This window comes from Aedes aegypti, chromosome 2 (genome assembly GCF_002204515.2).
Source record: "Aedes aegypti strain LVP_AGWG chromosome 2, AaegL5.0 Primary Assembly, whole genome shotgun sequence".
NCBI lineage: Eukaryota > Metazoa > Arthropoda > Insecta > Diptera > Culicidae > Aedes > Aedes aegypti.
Window position 1 is genome coordinate 85311426 of NC_035108.1, and position 22135 is coordinate 85333560.

Here is a 22135-nt window from a genome sequence, read left to right on the forward strand (position 1 = left end):
CCTGAGAGTACTCCGATGGATTTGCTGGAGGAACTGCTAAATAGTTTTTGAGAAACCCCGGAGGAACTCCTGAAGGAACTATGGAGGACATCCCGGAAGAACCTTGCAGAAATTGCTTGAGCATATTTAAAGGAATTCCTGTAGGAACTCCAAGAAATTTTTGGAGGGTTTCAAAGAAATTTCTGAAGAAACTCCAAGGAATTCCTGCAGAATCCATGGAGGAAATCCGAAGGAATTCCCGGTGGGGCTCCGAAGGAATTCCCAGCAAACGTTTTGAAATTATTCCTGAGCAGTGTTTCCCAAACTGTTTTGACTTTCGTACCCTTGAGGCCTATTATCAAAGCGATAGTTTGCAAAAAAGAGCTAAACTATCAGTATAAATGAAAGTGTAATTCTTTGAAAGTTTAAAAATATGACTTCATGTGTCCTCTACTCGCATATTTATAGAATAATCACTCAATAATTACCATATTCATTGATTTCCTTGTATCAACACATTTATCCCATCTCTTTTAGTTTCTATAGTCAACAATTATTAAAACAATGTTATGATTAGTAATTTAGTAATTATTGGAAAAATCCTGGGGGAACTCTGAAAGAATTCCTGAAAGAACTACGAAAAAATTCTAAAAGCAACCATGAAGGAAATCCAAAGGGATTCCCGGTGGAGCTCTGGAGGAACTTCGGAGGAAATGCTAGATAAAAAATAGAAGAATTGCTGAAAGAACTCCGGAGGAATTTCTGGAGCACCTCAGGAGCAATTGCCGGTGAAGCTTCGAAAGATTTCCCGGAAGAACCCAGAAGTTATTTCCGGAGGAATATTGAAGGAATTCCTGGAGGAACTCTGTACGAAATCCTAGAGATACTCCAAAGGAATTCTTGGAGAAGCTCCGGATGCGTTTCTGAAAGAACTCCGGAGGCGTTTCTAGAAGAGCTACGGGGTTGTTGCTTGAGGAACTCCGGATAAATTTCTGGAGAATGTATACATGTAGGATATACGAAGGAATTTTCGATGGACCTCCGGGAGAACTTTCCATGAATTACTGGATGAAATCCAGAGCAACCTCTGGAGAAATTATTGGAAGAACTCTGTAAGAATTTCGGTGGAAATTCAAAAGAAACTCCGAGGAATTGCTTAATGTAATTTGGAGGAGTTGCCGAAAAAATTACTAGAAGAACTTTAGGGAAATCCTAGAGGAACTGCGGAGGAATTATACAAGGAACTTTGGAGGTATTTCCGAAGGAAGTCTTGAGGAAATTCACGGAGAAACTCTTGAGTTTTTTTTTGAAGAACTCTGGAGGAATTCCCGGAGGAAGTGAGAATTTTTCGAAGAAACTTGTGAAAAAATTCCTAGTGGAAAGAATTGCCGGAGGAATATTTTTTAGAGAAACTCCAGAGTAATTCTTGATGGAATCATAGAGGGAATCCTGTAGGAACTCTGTAGAAAATCCGGGAGGATTTTCTAAATAATTCCTGAAGGAGCTTGGAGAATTTTCTGGACGGAATCCGAGGAATTGCTGGAGGAACTCTGAAAGAATTCCTGGAGAATCCTTGTCGGAAATTCAAAGGAATTCCCTATGGAGCTCCGAAGGAATTCCTAAAAAAATCGTGAAGGAACTCCGGAGGAAGTTCTATAGGAACTTGGAAGGAAGTTCTGGATAGACTCTGAATAAATTCATTGAGGAGCTTTCGGAAGAATTCTGGAGGAAATCCCTGGAGGAAACCCCAGGGAAAAAAATCATCCTCGAATAAATTTGTGGAACAAATTCCCCTTGAAATCCCGGAGAATTTTTGTAAGATATCCTCGCAGGAATTCCTGGTGGAAATCCTATGCAAAAATCCGGAAGACAATCCCCGAAGAAATTTCAGGAGACATTCTTGGTGGAAATCTTAATAGGAATTCTTGGATGAAATCCCCGTAGGAATTTCTGGAGCAAATCTCCGGAGCAGCTGAACTTTGCTCGAAAGTGATTTGTTCAACACTTATTCAGAAAAAATGTTTATTGGGGAAGAAATCTCCGAAGCAATTCCTGGATAAAATCCTGGAAGAATTTCTTGGACAAAATTCAGCAATAGGGCGATTCAAAATTAAAAAATGTTTGAAAATTCAATCTTCCATATGTTTTTTACCATCCTTACCATAAAAATAGTGTTCTGTGAAATTCTCAGCTTGTTCGGTGATGATTTAAAGGTGGTCCAGAGACAAAGTAGGTTCATATGAAAATTACTATGGAAGAATTTAGAGAAATGTTCCAAACAAGCTAGTACTAGTACTGAAGCTAAATAGTTGCAAACAAACTCATGAATAACTCTTCTCCAATCCGTCGGATTGAATTTCTCTCTTCAGCAAATATCTTTATTATGGTTTGATGAATGAGTTTTCACTATGGGATGATAAGTTTGTACTCACAGTTCTATAGTTCCAACGTGTTTGAAACATTTTTGAATATTTCAACATTGTATTTTCCATTTAAACCTACTTTGTCTTTTTTAAATCATCACCTAGAAAGCTGCAAATTTCACAGAACACTATTTTTATGGTATGGATGTTAAGGTAACTTTGAATTTCCAAGAGTACAAGACTAGAGAATCTGTCAATAATCCGCGTTAAAAATCAATCAAATTGGGTCCTAAAATATTTAATGAATTCTTGTTTTTATTTCGTAATACGAAAGAGCATGCTCTTGCAACTACTTTAGCAATTTTTTCAGCTCAAATACCAGGTATAACATATTTAAACTTTAACTGGGGTTGTTTTTATCTGACATTTCAGAAGCGACACGGAAAACAAAATATACCCAAAATTTGAGTTTAAACCATAGGGTATGACAAAATCTCAAAAATAGTAAAAACATGTTTTTTGGACTTAAACTAACGAAAATCATTTATAAATTGAGTAAACTTATGTTTCTGACCTAAATTTGAGCGTTTGGTACTAAAATTGGGACAGGGCCTTAGGACCATACTGCTTGCTTGCTGGTGGTGAGGTGAGCAATGGGATAAATTTTCAACGAGCTGCAACTGTTTGGTTCTCAAGTCTTGTGCTCTTGAAAAATTGAGGTGTGGCTTCGTTCTATAATCACCTTCAGGAAAATATTGGAGATTGGATATTCAAACTTTTTTAAATTTTTAACTGCCCTATTCAGCAAATTTCCGAAGGAATTCCAGGACGAAATTACGGGGAGAAATTCCTGGTGCAAATCCCCGGATGTATTCTCTGAGAAAATGCCCACACAGATTCCTGGAGAAAATCCCCGGAGGATTTTTTAATGAGATCCCGGTAGAATTTCTATTAGAAACTCCTTTTGGAATTCCGGGCCGTAACAAATCTGATTCATCTGCTATGCTTTTGCTTCGCTCTTCTGTACCTTGAGATACTGAAAATTAGAATGTTAAGGTTTTCGATAAAATTGTTTAGCAGGATCAAGGATTATACGGCAATGACAAATCAAATCGAAATTCATCCGCTAGTTGGCGCCAGTAACCAATTTTTGTTTACAGTACATATGGCTAGACTGCTAAGGTGTACCTGATACTGATCAAATTGATTAAAAATTTGTCCAAAGGATTGCGTTGGTAAGGTTTTTGTTGTATTATTATCCTGATAAAAACTTATTATTTGTGTTTTAGAATGTACTAGGCTTATATTTACTGTGCAGCAAAATCATATAAATCGTAGGATTTTTTTGATAACTCATAACTCAAAAAGAATTCCAACAAGTTGTGTTATCAATGATATAATATTCCGCATAACATAGCATTTACTTCTACTCTGAATGCACTAAGCAAATTCTTAAATTTTAATCTCATATATTTTTCATGATAAGGTTATATGTATATTCTTCAACATGTAGCACACGGTGTCAAATATTTGATTGGCATTGAACTGAACGACAAACGTTTGTTTGACGACCACCAAACGATCAAAAATTTTAATCGGGACTTGCCATTATGGTTTTGAAGATTTTTATATGAATACACAGCATTGGCATCCATAAGCGGGCAGCGCTTAAACTGCATGTTGATAACATAATAAACTTCATATTCGTTACAAATTTGGTCAAATTTTTCGTTGTAGCTTTTCAGTTAGGCAATAAATTCATTGAATAAATCGTTGAATATAACTTATTGAAAAGTCAATGTTCGGTTTTAATAGTCTAATTCTGATGTATCCACATTCTTCCGCACACAGTTTGTATAAAATCTCACCTTTGTTGGTTCATGCACACGTAGTTTTTCCCAAAAATGTATACTTATGCCGATATACGATTGCAAAATTGTAGATCACTATGGATGAAATACGCCAAGCAGCTATGGAGCAAAATGATTGCAACGAAGTGAGTCTACCCTTGGATGAGCAACGTGGCATGATGGATCCGCGGTTGCAGTTGTACGGCTACACCACCGAAACCATCCACATGTTGCTGCTGCCCATGATCAAGAACAAGAAGGAAGCCCTCGGTTCTATGGGTAACGACGCCCCACTCGCATGTCTTTCTGCATTCCAACCGCTGCCATACGAATACTTCAAGCAACTGTTCGCCCAGGTTACCAATCCTCCGATTGATCCCTTCCGGTAGGTTAAACATCCTCTAAACATAACTACTATTGTTAACTACAAATATCTATTTATCTATTTATACAAATACAGGGAAAAGATCATCATGTCCCTGCAGTGCCCCGTTGGTCCGGAAGCCAACTTGCTGCAGGCCAACCCGTTGCAGGTTCACCGAATCTGGTTGGACAACCCAATTCTGAGCATTCCGGATACGATGATCCTCAAGCGAAACGTGCACCGCGGATGGAAGACCAAGGTGATTGACATTACATTCCCAGCTCGTGAGGGTCCCGATGGCTATCTGAACGCGCTGCGTCGCATCTGTTCCGAGGCGCAGAGTGCGGCCAAGGGAGGCTACCAGCTGCTTGTGCTGTCGGACCGCGCTTCGTCCAGAGATCGTGCCCCGGTTTCGGCGCTGCTTTCGTTGGGAGCCGTGCATCACCATTTGATTGAAACGCGACAGCGCATGAAGGTCGGACTTGTGGTCGAAACAGCGGAAGCTCGTGAGGTACACCAAATGTGTGTGCTTTTGGGTTATGGGGCGGATGCAATCTGTCCTTACCTGGTATTTGAACTGGCCGAAGCGTTGCGTGATGAAACTGTAATCGATCCGACTTTGTCTGATGATGCTATCTACAAAGCCTATGCGCAAGCTATTGAGACAGGAATTCTCAAAGTCATGGCCAAGATGGGTATTTCAACACTGCAGTCCTACAAAGGGGCTCAGATCTTCGAAGCGGTCGGTTTGGGTGCCGATGTGATCGATTTTTGCTTCCGAGGAACTCAGTCCCGTATTGGGGGAGTCAGTTTGGAAGTTCTTGCGCAGGAGGGTCTTCAGAGGCATGAGTTGGTGTACGGAAACCATAGCGTTGATATGAAAATCTTGCGAAACCCTGGACAATATCACTGGCGGGCTGGAGGTGAAGGCCATATCAATGAGCCTGCTGCTATTGCAGCTCTACAGGAAGCTTCCATCAATGAGAACAAGGGAGCTTATGCCCGTTTCCGCGATACCACCATGAAGAGTGTACAGCAGTGTGCTTTGCGAGGACAATTGGAATTCATCAAGGGACGACCGAAGATTGATATCTCTGAGGTTGAGTCCGCTAGCGAAATCGTTAAACGTTTTGCTACCGGCGCTATGAGTTTCGGAAGTATTTCGTTGGAAGCACATTCCACTCTGGCGATAACTATGAATCGCATCGGTGGCAAGAGCAACACTGGAGAAGGTGGTGAAAACGCTGATCGATATCTGAACCAAGATCCTCAGAACAATAAGCGGTCCGCTATTAAGCAGGTTGCTTCAGGTCGTTTTGGCGTAACTGCAGCTTACCTCGCTAATGCTGATGATCTGCAGATCAAGATGGCTCAAGGAGCTAAGCCTGGAGAAGGCGGAGAGCTGCCAGGCTACAAGGTTTCGGCTGACATTGCTATGACGCGTCATTCCGTGGCAGGGGTAGGTCTTATCTCGCCTCCACCGCATCACGATATCTACTCCATCGAGGATCTGGCTGAACTGATTTACGATTTGAAATGTGCGAACCCGAAAGCTCGCATCAGTGTCAAGCTCGTGTCGGAAGTTGGCGTTGGCGTTGTGGCGTCCGGTGTAGCCAAGGGCAAGGCTGAACACATTGTCATCTCTGGTCATGACGGTGGAACTGGTGCTAGCTCTTGGACCGGTATTAAGTCAGCTGGACTACCGTGGGAACTGGGCATTGCCGAAACTCATCAAGTGTTGGTGCTGAACGATTTGCGTTCCAGGTAAGTGCCATGATTGGTTGTAGACCTTGTAAGCATTGGTTGTCTAACGGAGATATGTTTTTCAAATTCAGAGTTGTGGTACAAGCCGATGGACAGCTTCGAACTGGTTTCGACGTTGTTGTGGCCGCCATTCTCGGTGCCGATGAATTCGGATTCAGCACGGCTCCTCTGATTGTGATGGGATGCACCATGATGCGCAAGTGCCATTTGAATACCTGCCCGGTTGGTATTGCCACCCAGGACCCAGTGCTTCGTGCCAAGTTTGCTGGAAAGCCGGAACATGTGGTTAACTATTTCTTCATGCTGGCCGAAGAGGTAAGATGATTTGTAGAAGGTTTCACTCTATGTCCTAATGATGTCTTTTATCTCAATGAGCAGATTCGTGAAATCATGGCTAGTTTGGGACTGCGCAAATTCCAAGACCTGATCGGGCGTACCGATTTGTTGCAAGTGCGTGAAGACCTGACCAACAAGGCGGCTCTCCTGGATCTGCAGATGTTGCTCAAGAATGCTTTGGATCTTCGCCCAGGAACAAACATTATCGGCGGATCACTGAAGCAAGACTTTGCTCTGGAGAAACGAGCCGATAACATGCTGATCGAGAAGTGTAGTGGAGTTATCAATGGAACTGAGCAGTCTATTACAATGGATATGGATATTAAGAACGAGGAACGAGCTTTTACCAGCACTTTGAGCTACGTAATAGCTCTGAAATACGGAGATGATGGTCTGCCAAATGGACGATCCATCAATATAAATCTGAAGGGCGCTGCTGGTCAAAGCTTTGGCGCGTTCCTTGTAAAGGGTGTAACACTCAATTTGATTGGTGATGCTAACGATTATGTCGGCAAGGGGTTGTCTGGTGGAACCATCATTATTCGACCACCGGAAGAATCACCATTTGAGTCGCACTTGAATGTCATCGTTGGAAACGTGTGTCTGTATGGTGCCACGTCTGGTAAAGCATTCTTCCGCGGAATTGCTGCCGAGCGGTTCTGCGTGCGCAATTCGGGAGTTACGGCAGTTGTTGAAGGAGTAGGTGATCACGGTTGCGAGTACATGACTGGTGGAATGGTTCTGATTCTTGGATTGACCGGTAGAAACTTTGCTGCTGGTATGTCCGGAGGAATCGCGTACGTTTTGGACGTTGATGGTTCGTTCCGCTCCAAGGTCAATCCCGGTATGGTTGAATTGTTGGGACTGGATACAGATGAGGACCGACTGACGGTTAAGGGATTGATGGAAGAGTTTGTTGAAAAGACTGGATCGATAGTTGCCAAAGATTTGTTGACGAGGTGGCCAGAATCATGCAATCGATTTGTTAAGGTATTCCCTTACGAATATCAGAAGGTGTTGAAGGCATTGAAAGAGGAAAATGCTCTTCAGCAAAATACCAAGGCGATTATGAATGGAACTCCGAAGCATGAACCAAAGGTTAAGGATATTGAAGAATCTATTCAAGATGCTGCTTTGGCCAAGAAGAAACTGGACCAAGTTTTGGATAAGACGCGTGGATTCATTAAATACAAGCGTGAGACGTCAGTTTACCGTAATGCAGTTGAACGCCAAAAGGATTGGGCTGAAGTTTACAACTTCCCACATGTCCGCAAAAATCTTAAGGTGCAAGCAGCTCGTTGTATGGAGTGTGGTGTACCGTTCTGTCAATCCAACTCCCATGGCTGTCCTTTGGGCAACATCATTCCAAAATGGAACGATTTGGTGTTCAACGGCAGTTGGAAGGAAGCTATCGCTCAGCTGTTGCAAACAAACAACTTCCCAGAATTCACGGGACGAGTATGTCCAGCTCCTTGCGAGGGAGCATGTGTGTTAGGTATTTCTGAGCCGGCGGTTACAATCAAAAATATTGAATGTACCATTATTGATCACGCTTTTGAACAGGGCTGGATTGTCCCTCAGATTCCTACTGAACGAACCGGTAAACGCGTTGCAATCATTGGATCTGGTCCAGCTGGTCTGGCCGCCGCCCAACAATTGAACAAGGCTGGTCATTTTGTTACCGTTTACGAAAGGAACGATCGCCCAGGAGGTCTTCTGCAATACGGCATTCCAACCATGAAACTGTCCAAGGAAGTTGTAAAGCGTCGCATTGATCTGATGAAAGCCGAAGGTATCGAATTCAAGTGTAATGTACATATTGGAAAGGATGTCTTGCCATCTCAGCTGGAGCAGGAAAATGATGCAGTACTGTTCTCAACGGGTGCTACCTGGCCTCGTGATTTGAACCTGCCGAACCGTGACCTGAAGGGTATCTACTTTGCAATGGAGTTCCTGGAAGCTAGTCAGAAGAAGTTACTCGGATCACGCCCGGATTGGATTTCGGCTGAAGGAAAGGACGTTCTAGTCATCGGCGGCGGTGATACGGGTTGCGATTGTATCGCGACATCGCTGCGCCAGGGTGCCAAATCGATTACAACTTTCGAAATTTTGCCAACTCCACCGGAGAAGCGTGCTCAGGATAACCCTTGGCCTCAGTGGCCCAAGATCTTCCGGTAAGTTTGACTTTCTGATTTTGGTTTTGTGTAGAAATGATTTCAATGCTTTTGTACGTTGACAGGGTTGATTACGGCCATGAGGAGGTACGAGTCAAGTGGGGTAATGATCCTCGTCAATACAGCACCACTACGAAGGAGTTTGTGAGTGACGGAAATGGTAACATCAAGGGGGTCAACACGGTTCAGGTTGAATGGACGCAGAGCCCAACCGGACAATGGAGCATGAAGGAAGTACCTGGAACCGAAAAGTACTACCCGGCTGATCTAATTCTCTTGGCTATGGGCTTCTTGGGACCGGAGAAACTGGCCCCTACTGAGATGAGTAAGTTTGGCGCTAATGAGTGGTCTGTGAAGGAAGTAATAAAACTAAACATATGATTTTAAATTTACAGAGTTAGAACTTGACGGCAGAGGTAACATCAAGACTCCGGTTGGAACATATGGAACCGCCAATCCCAAAGTATTCGCCGCTGGTGACTGCCGTCGAGGACAATCGTTGGTGGTCTGGGCAATCACCGAGGGACGACAAGCAGCTCGTCAGATCGATACCTATCTTATGGGTAAACCAAGCTCATTGCCAGGACCAGGAGGAGTCATTGATCTGCGATCCTAAGCACTTTGAGTGATGTACGCGACGTTACACAAAGATGATTAGTAAGATTTTGGATATCAGATGTCAACTTCAATGAAGCCATTTGTAACGATAGGTCCAGTACTGTTAGTTCCAGATGAGGCATTCAACATTCAATCAGAAAGAAACAGTGACAGGTTTTACAGATATAAAACTATCTTGAACGTTTGATACGTCCAGAACGGTTCACAATGAACCCTAAACCCAGATTGACAGATGGATAAATCTAGTGATTCTCATGTATTTTTGTTATGCTTTTTCCGTACGATATTTCATCATTTCGAACATAAATCAGCTATTTACTTTTTATCATCCTTAGTTAGTAATTTAGTTTAATGGAACTTTATAAACATTATTGTATTATCGTTAGACACTGAACAACTGCTTAGTAACGGCCAATAAAAAGCTTTTTTTTATTTTGTAACCACGAAAAACCAAATGTTTAAAATCATTGCTTAACGTAGGACATTATTTTCGGTTTACACTGTGATAATGTAGCTTCTTTTAGTGTTAGCAATGTTGCCAACTGTAAAGTGACAACCAAAACCAGAAGATGCAACGTATCTGTGTTATTATTGTCATTTTTACAAAACATAAAATTTAAGATTCTTAATCATGTTGATTAGTTCGCTTTTTGAGTTTTACTATCGGAAATATATATTTACTGTTTCTCGCTTTGGGTTGTATTTTGATTTCCTCCTTCATTCCCATTCTGAAGTTTTTCTTTTTATTTCGAAACTCATTAGACTTGAGCCAACCAACAAACTACAATATCAACCAACTTCCAATATACCTCCTTCCACGACCACCGAATATCTCTCACATTTGGGCATCGAATCAGCTGTCCTCGTCTCAGACTATCAAGTAATCTACCTAAAAGTGAATTTAACAAAAAGTCAATTAGACGATGCAAACAAAATGGTTTTTGTCCAAACTGGATCTGACACAAATTATGTATGTGTACTGACAATAATTAGAAGTTTAAAAACGTTTTGTGAATTTAGATTGCTATACTTTCCGGCAGCAACACGGAATGCTTATGTAGGTCGAGCGTGAATCAAGTAAATTGCCAATAGGGAAGCTAAATGGAACGAAAGAAATATAAGTCCAAGACGGTCATGTCACATTCTCTATCCACGCGTTCAATATTCATGTACTCTTTAGCAGCTATCTAATCTACTGTACTCTTGTGTTATCGACAAAAAAGACCATTGAGATTATTCTGCAAATCGGACGGAAGTTGGACGAACCGATCCTACCTCCGGTGGTGACACGTGGAAGGACAACGTAAATCATATCGACTTATTTTACCTTTCCCGAGTCGCAGGATAAGACTCAATGTTGCAATTGAAGTTTGAAAGTTATCAAAACATGAAATGAAATACAAACATATTTACACACTATAGTTGATGAATTAGGCTGGATGTTGAACCGGTAAAATTGCGTTGAGATTCGAATATAAACCGAAGTACAGTTATCGGAAAATCAGCAACGATTAAACACGTGCTTAACGTTACAAAATTAGCTGTGAATCAAATTCCTGCGTATACATATAGAAAATGCAAAGATCGAAACCACAGAAAAAAAAAACATTGTTAAATCTACTGGAAATGCAGGCTATAGTTCCAACCAACTAGATGCACAGATCAGAGAACCGTCGTCATATATTATACACCCAAAAACACACATGCAAAACCTAAATGGAAAACAAGCTTGAAGTTGTTCAATAAATGTAGAAATGCAAATTCGTTGCGGTTTTATTTTGGCGTTCGATGCCGTCAAAGGTGATGATGAGCGATGCATCGATTGTTGGCAGGTAGGTACGTACCTATGTGAAGATATGAAGCGAAAATCGGGATCACTCGGCGTAAATTTGCGTATTTCTATTATGCAGGGTGATTCGATTATGAGCTCAGTGAATGGTTTAGACACGAATAGGTACCTAGATGTAACACTCTTCTCACTTTTGATCGACCACAATTCAAAAGTTTGATTCGAAAATGTGGTAGGGTCAGTGTTCCCTTAGTGGACAGTCGCCTATAGTCGCACTAGTGGCTTTTTACGGCCGTTTTGCTATCAATCTTTTCAAAATATTTTTTGACATGAAGGTCAGGAGCTGTTTATCTAAGTACCATTGATACACAACTTGATTTTGTTCAAAAAATGATCGAAATAATTAGTTTTGCTTAAAGTTTGAGCTCCCTTGCGCCTATAGTTAACCTATTGTTCCTATACTAGCACTACTGAGAGAAACTATTTTTTATTATACGAAATAATTAATGAATTAAGTACTTTTTTTACATCAAACGAAAGCTTTTGATCCACACTTTCAAGGAAAAATATAAAAGCTTTGTAAAAATACGGTTTTGATTAGTATTTTGCCAACGCCGTGATGCTAGTGCTACTATAGGAACAGAAATTAGAAATAGTGCTATTATAGGCACATGTATTCCTATAGTGGCACAAGCGATAATAAATGCAAACATATGAGTTTTCGCAGTTTTAATATTTTTTCCACAAAACCAAGATAAAAAGCTTTCAGATGATGTAAAAAAATTGACGCTAGCGTTATTTTTCGATTTTATACGAATATTTTTTCTTAGCTATGCGGCTATTGGTACATCGACCCTAGGGGAATTTTCGTATTTTTGTCCGTTTTGTTCTATTCGTCATGGGGGGTTTTGTCGAACATTCACGAATGTAACTCATTTTTATCCGTGTTTAATTTACATGAGCGAAGCCAACGGACTAAGTGGACTCTGGAACGCGGCCTAGTTGTATTTCTAGGTTGAGTTTCAGGTTACGGTCTGGACCATTTATCGGAAAAAGTCAAAAAAGATTCTCATTCATTGGCATTAGGGACACGGAATCAATATGTGTTTCGTATAGTCCTTGACTGTTAAACATTATAAACATTTCAGTTCAGGATTTTGTCCCTTCAGAATTTCTTCCAGGGTAAACTGAAAATTTATCCTAACATTCTTCAAAGAATTGCTCGATATATTCCTCCAATAAAACTGACATGAATTTTCCTATGAATGTATCTAAGAGTTTATGTTAAGTTTAAGTCATAAACACTTAGGTAAGGGACGATTCAAATATGACGTCCATCATTTGTCACCACAACCTTTAAAATATTCCTTTATTAACAACTTTACAGTTTTTCAATATTGTTTTTAGATTTTACTGGGGATTCTTCCAAAGTTTTCTGGAATCAAAATGAAGTTTTTTTTTTATTATTTCTTTCAAAATGCATTCAGTTGTTTTTTGGGATTTTCTTTGGATGTCTCTTTAGATATTAGTCTTTGGCTCCATAATAAATTGTTCCATGTATTGTTAACGGAATGCATCCAAGATTTTCTAAGAATCGAACTATTTGCTCAGGATTTTTTCAAGAATTATGCCAGAAATTCGTAGCAAACCTAACAGTTTGAAATAAACCTCTCGAAGTTGGTAACCCTGAAAATTACTGGTTGAATTCAATAGAGAACCTCTGAAATGATTTCTAATATATTCTTAGATGAAATTCTAGTTCAACTCTTGGACGAAGCTGTCGTATCCCGAAAATATACGTAGTCAGTAGTGATCCTTTATATGAGAGATAAGCGTAAGTAAAATGGAATGATTTGGCAACAGATCAGCAGTGCAGAGTTTGCTCGGCCTCGAGAATAATATTGTAACACGAACATGACTTCCCCATTGCTAAAAAGTGTATTTTATTTTGTTATAGATCTTTGAGCTACATTTCCAAACTAATGAACTGCATAAAAAATCAACAACTAAATATTGCATTTACCAAAAGTCAAAAAAGGAAAATATTTCATATATTTTGCTCTATGTCAAACAACTTTCATCGAAATAACTTCAAACGGATTACATTAGGGGAAATCAGGGTAAAACCGACACTGTGGGTAAGCTCGACACCCTTTGATTTTTCATGTTTTGAGCAGATTTTCATGCAGTTTCCACTACGCTATATTTTAACTTGTGAAATGTTGTGTTTCAAATGACATTACAACTAACGCTACCAATAAACTACCAAAATAAACAACAAATCATATTGGATAACATAGAAGCAACAGCAGTTGCAATATTTCGCTATTTTTCTTTAACAATTTCGCATGTGACATTTTTAAAATATCATTATTTGTTCTGCGTCTACATCATCATTTACTATTATTACGTTGATACAACATGAAGGAGAAATTAATTTTTGGTTTTTCAACAGCTGAAAACGCTATTGAAAAATAAATGTTTACTCGGGGTAAGATCGACACTTTCATTTGGGGTAAAATCGACACCTTTCTTTGCTTCATAATCTAACTTCAGAGTATCTTTCTAATCCAAAGACTATCTCTGCAGTTTATGTGAGTCTTAATTTTCGAATTCCAATGAAGTTCACGGATGGCGAACTTGGTAACATGTGAAATATGACACGATATAACTTGCCATAAGCTATCATTAAGTATTTAAAAAATATATTTCTATGTTATCACGTTTGAACTTATTTGATGAAGCTTGAAGAAATTTTTTCATTTAAAATTGAAGAATTTGAATTATTTTCACATAGCATTTGAAATATTTTCACATAAATTAATCTTATTGTTTATTTACAAACCATTGAGTTCGACAGTTTTTATAATCTGAAAATAATTACACTTTTCTGTTTTGATAAAATAAAACAGTGTTTATTTTCACAATCATTCGCTACATCTTCATCTTCATAAGCATTCCATGAACACAAATTAAAAATATCCATGTGTATTCACCCCAACTATATAAACTTAGCATGGGACATTTGCATTTCTCACATATATTTAGTGGAACTTTGGCCCCTCCTCAATAATTTACGTAATATGTTAATAATCCTTTAAAAGAAGGGTTCATAAATGTCGAAAGTCATGTTTAGAGCATTCTTTTAAATATGCAATGTGATGGTGATGTTAACAACGTATAAATTCTACTCAAAGTGGATGTGTCGGTTTTACCCCAACAGGGTGTCGATCTTACCCGCACTCTCAATTGGCTCACCTAAAAATAATGAAATTTCAATTTGATTTAAATCACTATATAACCTTAATATATCATCCAGCGATCGCAAGGATTGATAGATTTAAAACCAATTTGTGATTCTACAACAATTTTAGGTTCGTTTAACAAGCGAAAGTACACAAATTTTATCAATAAGCTTAGGGTGTCGGTTTTACCCCGAATTCCCCTACTCTTCAAGAAAACTTCAAAATAAACATAACGCATGTTCGTTTGGCTTACGCTTTGACAGCTCTCGCTGCTTTATTATGGTTCACACTTTGAAAGAAATGTCAGCTTTAGCGTATCTCTCTTATCACTAGTTCCAGACCTTCCAGATTTGTCTGGAATATTTCGGAATCTAGAAGAGCCAGATAAAATTTTCCACGAATTTGTAAGGTTTTGTAATGAATTTGTAAGGTTCTTCATCCACGACATAAGAGAACCAGACTTTTCTAGACAAAATATTTAAAATCTACCAGATTTTTGAAAAAAATAAAATATTTGGCATCCCTGACTGGTTCTCAGCGTATAGCAGCACGTCCGTTGCTCTCTACTATAACCGCATAATTGATCTCGCTTGATTTGAACGATCGCTACGAAGTCGGATTTTACGAGTTATCTGAGAGAATGACAGTAGGCTTCATCTGTGAGAAACAGTGTTTGAATTTTGAGCCGAATAAGCCGATCGAACCATATTCGGATAGTGTAACAGTTTGCGAACCATAACAGTTCGTGGCACATCGCAATCAGAGAGCCCTATAAATATAAACATTCACTCTCTCGTTTGCTACGTGGCACGAGAGCGTTCAAGAGCAGCAACTCTCAAGCCCTCAGTACACTCTTTGCCAAGTGTGCAAATTTTTCCACACGCATAAACTAACACTTCAATATCCACTTGACACTTCAGATGTTTTGTCATTGTTGAGACCGATGTTTGCATGTTGGTTTATGCGTGCGGAAAAATTTGCACACTTGACAAACAGTGTACTGAGGGCTTCACAGATTGCAACAGTATCGAGCCATTCGGGTGATTTTTTTTCGTTAAAAATTTGTTATAACTTTTTCTGGTAATGCAGTTTTTAACAATCTTATTATAATCTATTGGACCATTGAACACCCTCGCCTCTGTTTCTTGATCAGAATAAGTGTGGGTCAGCGAGTGTTACAAATGATCGGCGCCAAACAGTGGGTGGTGTGTGTCTGTCTTGTTTTCGTTCATGGCTCATTATCTTCCACGAACGAAAAATGTCATGTGTGTTGCATGAATATAGGCGGATAAATGGGATGAAATTATGGCTCGTGTGTCAATGACCAGTAAATTTTCCTAAGCCTGATGAGGAATGTCTATACAGATTTAAATAACTCTCCATCAAACGTTCTGCTCAATCACAGTACGCAGCCTAAAGAGTAAACATTGAAATAGGCCTAGGCAGTGGATGCTTTTACATTCAATTAATAAATACCATTTATCCAATCGACTGTAGCAGTACCATGATTTTGTAGTTATAATTTGTAAATAAATATTAGTAGTAAATGGAATGAACACCATTGAGCTACCCCTTGAGCTCGATCGCTCAGTTTGAGTGAATAGTGGAATGAACTCACTGAGCTCACTTGCTCCACACCGCAGTCCAGAAATTAAATGAGTCCCAACAAGCCCAAACCTAGCAGCCATACGAACGTTGATAGAGCGCATTTTTGTGCAAAATGGTGTAGCGTCAGTGTTCAATACCCGCCATCAACCTTTTTAAATAGATTTGTGGCGCGTTGCGAGCCCGACGCACCACCCCCATTTTGATAGCAACCGTTTTCGACCCCGCTTTCCTGCTGCGAAGAAAGTCCCGGCGGTACACGTGGTCTGAGAGGGCAGCGTATGTCATTCCCGCCAAGAAACAGAGCCGGTTTCCACCGGCGAGGTTCTCAGCTCCGACGAAATTACGTCCGAGTGAGACACAGCGAAGTTAAAAAGTTCCCCGACCGGTTTCGATCCGGTGACCACCAGCGTGAGAGGCGTGGATCGCATCCATTACACCACCGACGGTGCGGATCTTTGGTGAGACGGCCGTACCCCGTCGTTGAAGACCACAAATCTGCGTGGGATGGCGTTGAGAACGGCAGGCAAGACGATCATCGAGCGAGCGAGCGAGTAGCACCAAGAGTCGAACACCGGAAAGGAGACCGCGTGTAGTGGTGAACGCTTCATCCGAACTGGAACAAAAACAAAACCAAACGCTCCCGAGCGTCAGAGCGCTGGCTTACTCGCATCTGTCGACTCCCGAGTAACTGAAGCTAAAAGTGATTCGCGAACGTGTTCGGAGCTGCTCAGAGTCATATTGTGCTTTTGGGAAAAAAGCTGCTTACCCTCCGAGATTTATGGTTTTCAAGGGCTTTTGACTACAAACGAGTAGTTTACTGTCGATATGATGGTTATACAATTAATTTGTCTGTCAAAACCATAATAAATCACACCTTGCTCGGTTACTCGCGAGTAAACGCTCGCGAGCTTGTTGCTACTTCTTTTGACATGTTCTCCCGAGCAGACGGGTGCGGGCTTACTCACACCTAGCCAGATCCCGAGACTGTGATGTTTGTTATGCGTTGGTATACACTCGTGAGCTGCTTCGTGATGCGAACTTTTCCAGCACTGACTAAGAGTCAAGCCAACGAACCGCAAATGCCCTCACGACAGTAGCCATCGTCCAAACTGTAAGTAAGCATGCATGCTTTCTTTTCCCATGCGCATGGTGAGATTTGCCCCTAGCTTTAGCCAAATCAGGTAGTGTGGCCTTAGCATATTTTCCTGACAAATGGAAAATGTTAAAACCAGACAAAAATCCTGCAGAAGCTTCTAGCTATCGTCCAATCAGTTTGCTTTCCTCCATCAGTAAACTTTTTGAAAAGGTTATTTTGAACAGAATGATGGCCCACATCAACGAAAATTCAATTTTTGCCAATGAACAGTTCGGATTCCGCCATGGACATTCGACCACTCATCAACTTTTACGTGTAACAAATTTGATCCGTTCCAACAAATCTGAAGGCTATTCTACTGGTCTTGCTCTTCTAGACATAGAAAAAGCATTCGACAGTGTTTGGCATGAAGGTTTGCTTGTAAAATTAAAAAAACTTTAATTTTTCAACATACATTGTTAGAATAATTCAAAGTTATCTGTCAAATCGTACACTTCAGGTTAATTATCAGAACTCCAGATCTGAAAGACTTCCTGTAAGAGCTGGTGTTCCTCAAGGCAGCATTTTGGGACCAATATTATACAATATTTTCACATCTGACTTACCTGAGCTACCTCAGGGATGTCAAAAATCCCTGTTTGCGGATGACACAGGCCTCTCCGCCAAAGGACGAAGCCTGCGTGTCATCTGTAGTCGAGTGCAAAAAAGTTTGGATATTTTTTCTTCATACTTGCAAAAATGGAAGATTTCTCCTAATGCTTCCAAAACTCAACTAATAATATTCCCACATAAACAAAAAGCTCATTATTTGAAACCTTCAAGTAGGCATGTTGTTACGATGAGAGGGGTTCCCATAAATTGGTCAGATGAAGTTAAGTATCTAGGGCTCATGCTAGATAAGAATTTAACTTTCAAAAATCACATTGAGGGCATTCAAGCCAAATGTAATAAATATGTAAAATGTCTCTATCCCCTTATTTATAGAAAATCAAAACTTTGTCTTAAGAACAAGCTTTTGATATTCAAACAAATTTTCAGGCCAGCCATGTTGTATGCTGTACCAATATGGACTAGCTGTTGTAATACCAGGAAGAAAGCTCTGCAGAGAATTCAAAATAAAATTTTGAAAATGATTCTGAGTATTCCTCCCTGGTATAGTACCAATGAGTTACATAGAATATCCAATGTTGAAACAGTGGAACAAATGTCAAATGCAATCATTAATAATTTCAGCAAAAATTGTTACAATCTTCTATTGCCACGATTAATGCGTTATATGTTTAGGTTAAGTTAGGTTAAGTATATCAAAAACGTTTTTTTTTTCTCTTATAAGCAGGTGAAATCAACTCACCTGTAAAAAAACTGAACTGCTACCGCAAATGAAATGTAATATGTTGTTAACAAAATGTTAATTAAATCTTAAATTTGTTTTACCAAATTAGGATGATAGTGTTGTTTAATAACACAGAACACCTAGATATAAGAAATGAATGTAATGTTTGGAATGATACTAATAAAGAAATTTAAAAAAAAAAACCGCTGCAAATAGCCGTACCGTTTGGCCGTGCGTGAGCGCCGGTAGCAGGTTTTAAGTTTTGATTTTGAGTTGCTCACGGAAATGAATACCGCACCGCACGATTATGAATTTTATAGTTAGCTAGCGTAGACGAGGGAATGAATGAGAGAGATAGGCCTATAAGTATTGCCGATAAATAAGAATTGTTAATACAAAATTTGTATACACTGCTTGAGTCGATTTTACACTGGTAGAAAAAACGTCGCGAGTAACTGAATAAAACGGCTTATCGTTTTGTCATAAAATTCTTGTGTGAAATAATAGGAACTCCATAGTTTTTGAACGCGAGCTCATTGTATGCAAAATTTGAGCAATGTACACGTCGAAAAAATGTTTAGAAAGTGATTCATTTTAAAACAGTTTTAGAAGACAGGTTGTGATTCTTCTGAATTGATTTTCTCAAAATCGTATGGAAGTTACTTACGTCGATTTGAAAAAGTAATCGAGAAATGTTGAATTGAAATGAAAAGTTGAGTTGAATAAATGGGAGTTTGGGTTTCAGTACAGAACAACAATCTTTGAACAGCAATTTGCATGAGAGAATCTAAAGCTGTAGATGTAGGAGTACATTTCGCACTTTGGTCGTTTTTTTGTAGTCTCTTTTTGAGTATTTTCTGGGAAGGTTGGTTCTGAACTCAACCAACGATTTTTCTCCCATCGAACGTGGCTTGTTCGAAGTGTTTACTGGTGAAATCTGCCCGTAATGATACCCCTCGCGACAATTGTCTAGTCGCCGGCAGAGTTCGCTTTTTCACACACAAATTTTCTGATTCGCACGACTTCACAGTCGTGAGGCATCTTGTTTCCCTATGTCAGCCAACTCGCTTCCCGCACAATAACTTTAGAAAAATCTCTAATCCTTCCCTGAAGGGTCTCAAAAAGTCGGGCAACCTCCAAAAACGGTTAGTGGTCTCCAATCGGAGTGGCGCTTAAGCCATTTTAACTTACATCCGGGAAACTCGTAAGGCTGCCGGGTTACAAGACATTTCTATACAAAAACTTTCATTAATATAGGCAGCTGATTATCTTCACCACAGAAGCTTTAAAAATATTGGAGGATTCCCAAGAATAATCGCTGGACTATCAAAAATAAAGTCAGTGCGACAAATTCACTGTAAGTAGTAATATGTAACAGAGTTTTTGGGAGTAATTCTCAGCGTTTTTGACGATGCATTTATTGTTCAATCCCAACTTAGGTTTCATAAAGAATAATCTGAGAAAAGATTTCCTGAGAAATTTTTGGATAAATCATTCATATACTCAAAGCCAAATACTCAAGTTCAAAAAAGAAGGATGTACTGAAGAACTACTGAAGATATATTTAGAAAAAAAAAATAAATGATTTTGGTGAGGAGTAGATTAAAGTAAATTGATTCAGGCACAAATAATGGTCAATGAAAAATCCTGAAATTATCCCTTAACGTAGGAACAGGTGGGCCAGCTCTATGGTAAGGATGGTAAGGGAGACATGGGAGATTGGATTTTCGAACATTTTGAAAATTTTGAATCGTCCTGTTACCAAACATTAATTAATTAAGAAAGCCCTTAAATTTTAACTGCGAAAGTGCTCATAAGAGCTCTAAGTTGAGAAGCAGACTTTGTTCTAACTGGGACGTGGTACCAGAGAGAAAAATATTAACAAACATATTAACAAACCAAATATCCATATACGTTATATTGGTAAAATATACAGAACTAAATATGTTTTGCATTTGTCCCTGACCCACCATTGAAGCAAAATACGAATCAATTTATCAAAACAAAATGAAATAAAATCCTTGAATAATTAACACAAATCTTCTTGCAAATTTTAATACATACAACAAAACTTAATACCAGCCATCATATCGTCCACCTCAACAGCTGTTGCATTGAGCATTGGTGTGGGATCACCACCCACAACAACTCCCGAACAAGTTTTGACGCACTCTGACGTCATGTCCATACAGCTTCATCGCTCAGGTGTGTCGGAATTAGCAATTTTATTTTCCTTTGTATTTTACTTTCTCCCAAATTGGCTAAATCCCATATTTATAAGACGATGCACCATCCATCGGACACAGATACCCACACCAGCAGTCAGGCTGGTCAACCTGAGCCGGTGTTGTCGTGCATGTACCTACGTTTGTAGTTCGGTAAACCACACGAGAGGATTGCATAAACTCTCATGGCTGATGGACTCGATTCGGCTACGGTCGTTGGTTGAGCCCAATTTTTCAATGTTGCCTCCAATAATGCGGAAATGCTGCCAAAAAAATGTCTCCATCTAGATTAAGTTTCAGCAGATCAGATATATTTTTAAATTCCTTATTAGTATTATTCCAAAAATTTCATTCATTTCTTATATCTGGGTGCTCTGTGTAAGGAAACACTATCATCCTTATTTGGTAAAACTAAATTAAGCATTTATTAACATTATGTCAACAAAATATTACATTTCATTTACCGCAGCAGTTAAATTTTTTTTACAGGTAAGTTGATTTCACCTGCTTATAAAAGAAAACAAAAACATTTCAATTAACTAAACCTAACTTAATCTAGATATATAACGCATCCCATGTAGCACTGGTAACAATTGCAATATTTTAGAAAAATAAAACAAATTACATTGCCGTTGCATTTAAGATAATTTGTAGCATGTATTATTGACGATTTTCAATTTTGGTTACCAAGCAATTACATTATAACTTACGCTTTGTTTACATTACATAGGTGTTGCATTTTTACTTGCATGTAACTTAGCCTAGAACTGTCAAAATGAATTAGTTACATTGAAATTGGATCTGTGGTTGCAAAGAAACAAATAACACACTAGGTTACATACAGATTGCTAAGTCAGATGTGTGTAACAGTATGAAGTTTGTTTACAATGAGTCATAGGGGAAGGGATAATAAAATGAACAGGATGGTAAATTGAACACCGAAGTTGTTACGCATGAACAACAAATTTCAATAATTTTTTATTACGCACGGATGATTTAGAGCATAAATAAGAATGTTTTTGTTGAAACAGAGATACATTGAAGTCAGAACCACGTTCAGAAATTGAAACTGATGTAATTTTAGGCACGGAAGTGTTGAGGTTTTTCAATAAGGTGAATATCGTAATGATATGATGTCGAATTAGAAACCTTGAGAACTATTTTCAAAGGGGTTATAATCATTTATAGCTGTATTTTCAGGACTGTGGTACAAAATTTAAAAAAATGTTTGTTATGCGCGTGTGATTTATTTATTTATTTATTTATTCTTCTTTGCCTTCAACTTATTGGTTTGCACAGACTGTAGCTTACATTAATTATCTTATCCTACTTTTAAATGTCGTCTTTGTTATATTAAAATCGAACTTGTCATGCACTTCATTGAAATATCT

The 22135-nt window shown here is 39.1% G+C and overlaps 1 protein-coding gene across 2 annotated transcripts in view; it reads left to right on the top strand.

Annotated features, from left to right (window-relative positions):
• The window catches only part of LOC5565246 (putative glutamate synthase [NADPH]), a 49879-nt gene extending 38825 nt beyond the window's left edge, over positions 1-11054 (top strand). Inside the window, exons 8-13 of one of the 2 annotated variants that reach the window (XM_021841419.1) lie at positions 4285-4577; positions 4653-6320; positions 6392-6635; positions 6699-8830; positions 8896-9155; positions 9226-11054. In XM_021841419.1, the coding sequence (XP_021697111.1) occupies positions 4285-4577; positions 4653-6320; positions 6392-6635; positions 6699-8830; positions 8896-9155; positions 9226-9446 (4818 nt within the window). In that variant the 3' untranslated portion in view covers positions 9447-11054. Of the gene's footprint in view, positions 1-4284; positions 4578-4652; positions 6325-6391; positions 6636-6698; positions 8831-8895; positions 9156-9225 lie in introns of those variants that run through there. The other variant, XM_021841420.1, reaches the window with a different exon arrangement.
• The last annotated feature ends 11081 nt before the right edge of the window (positions 11055-22135 follow it).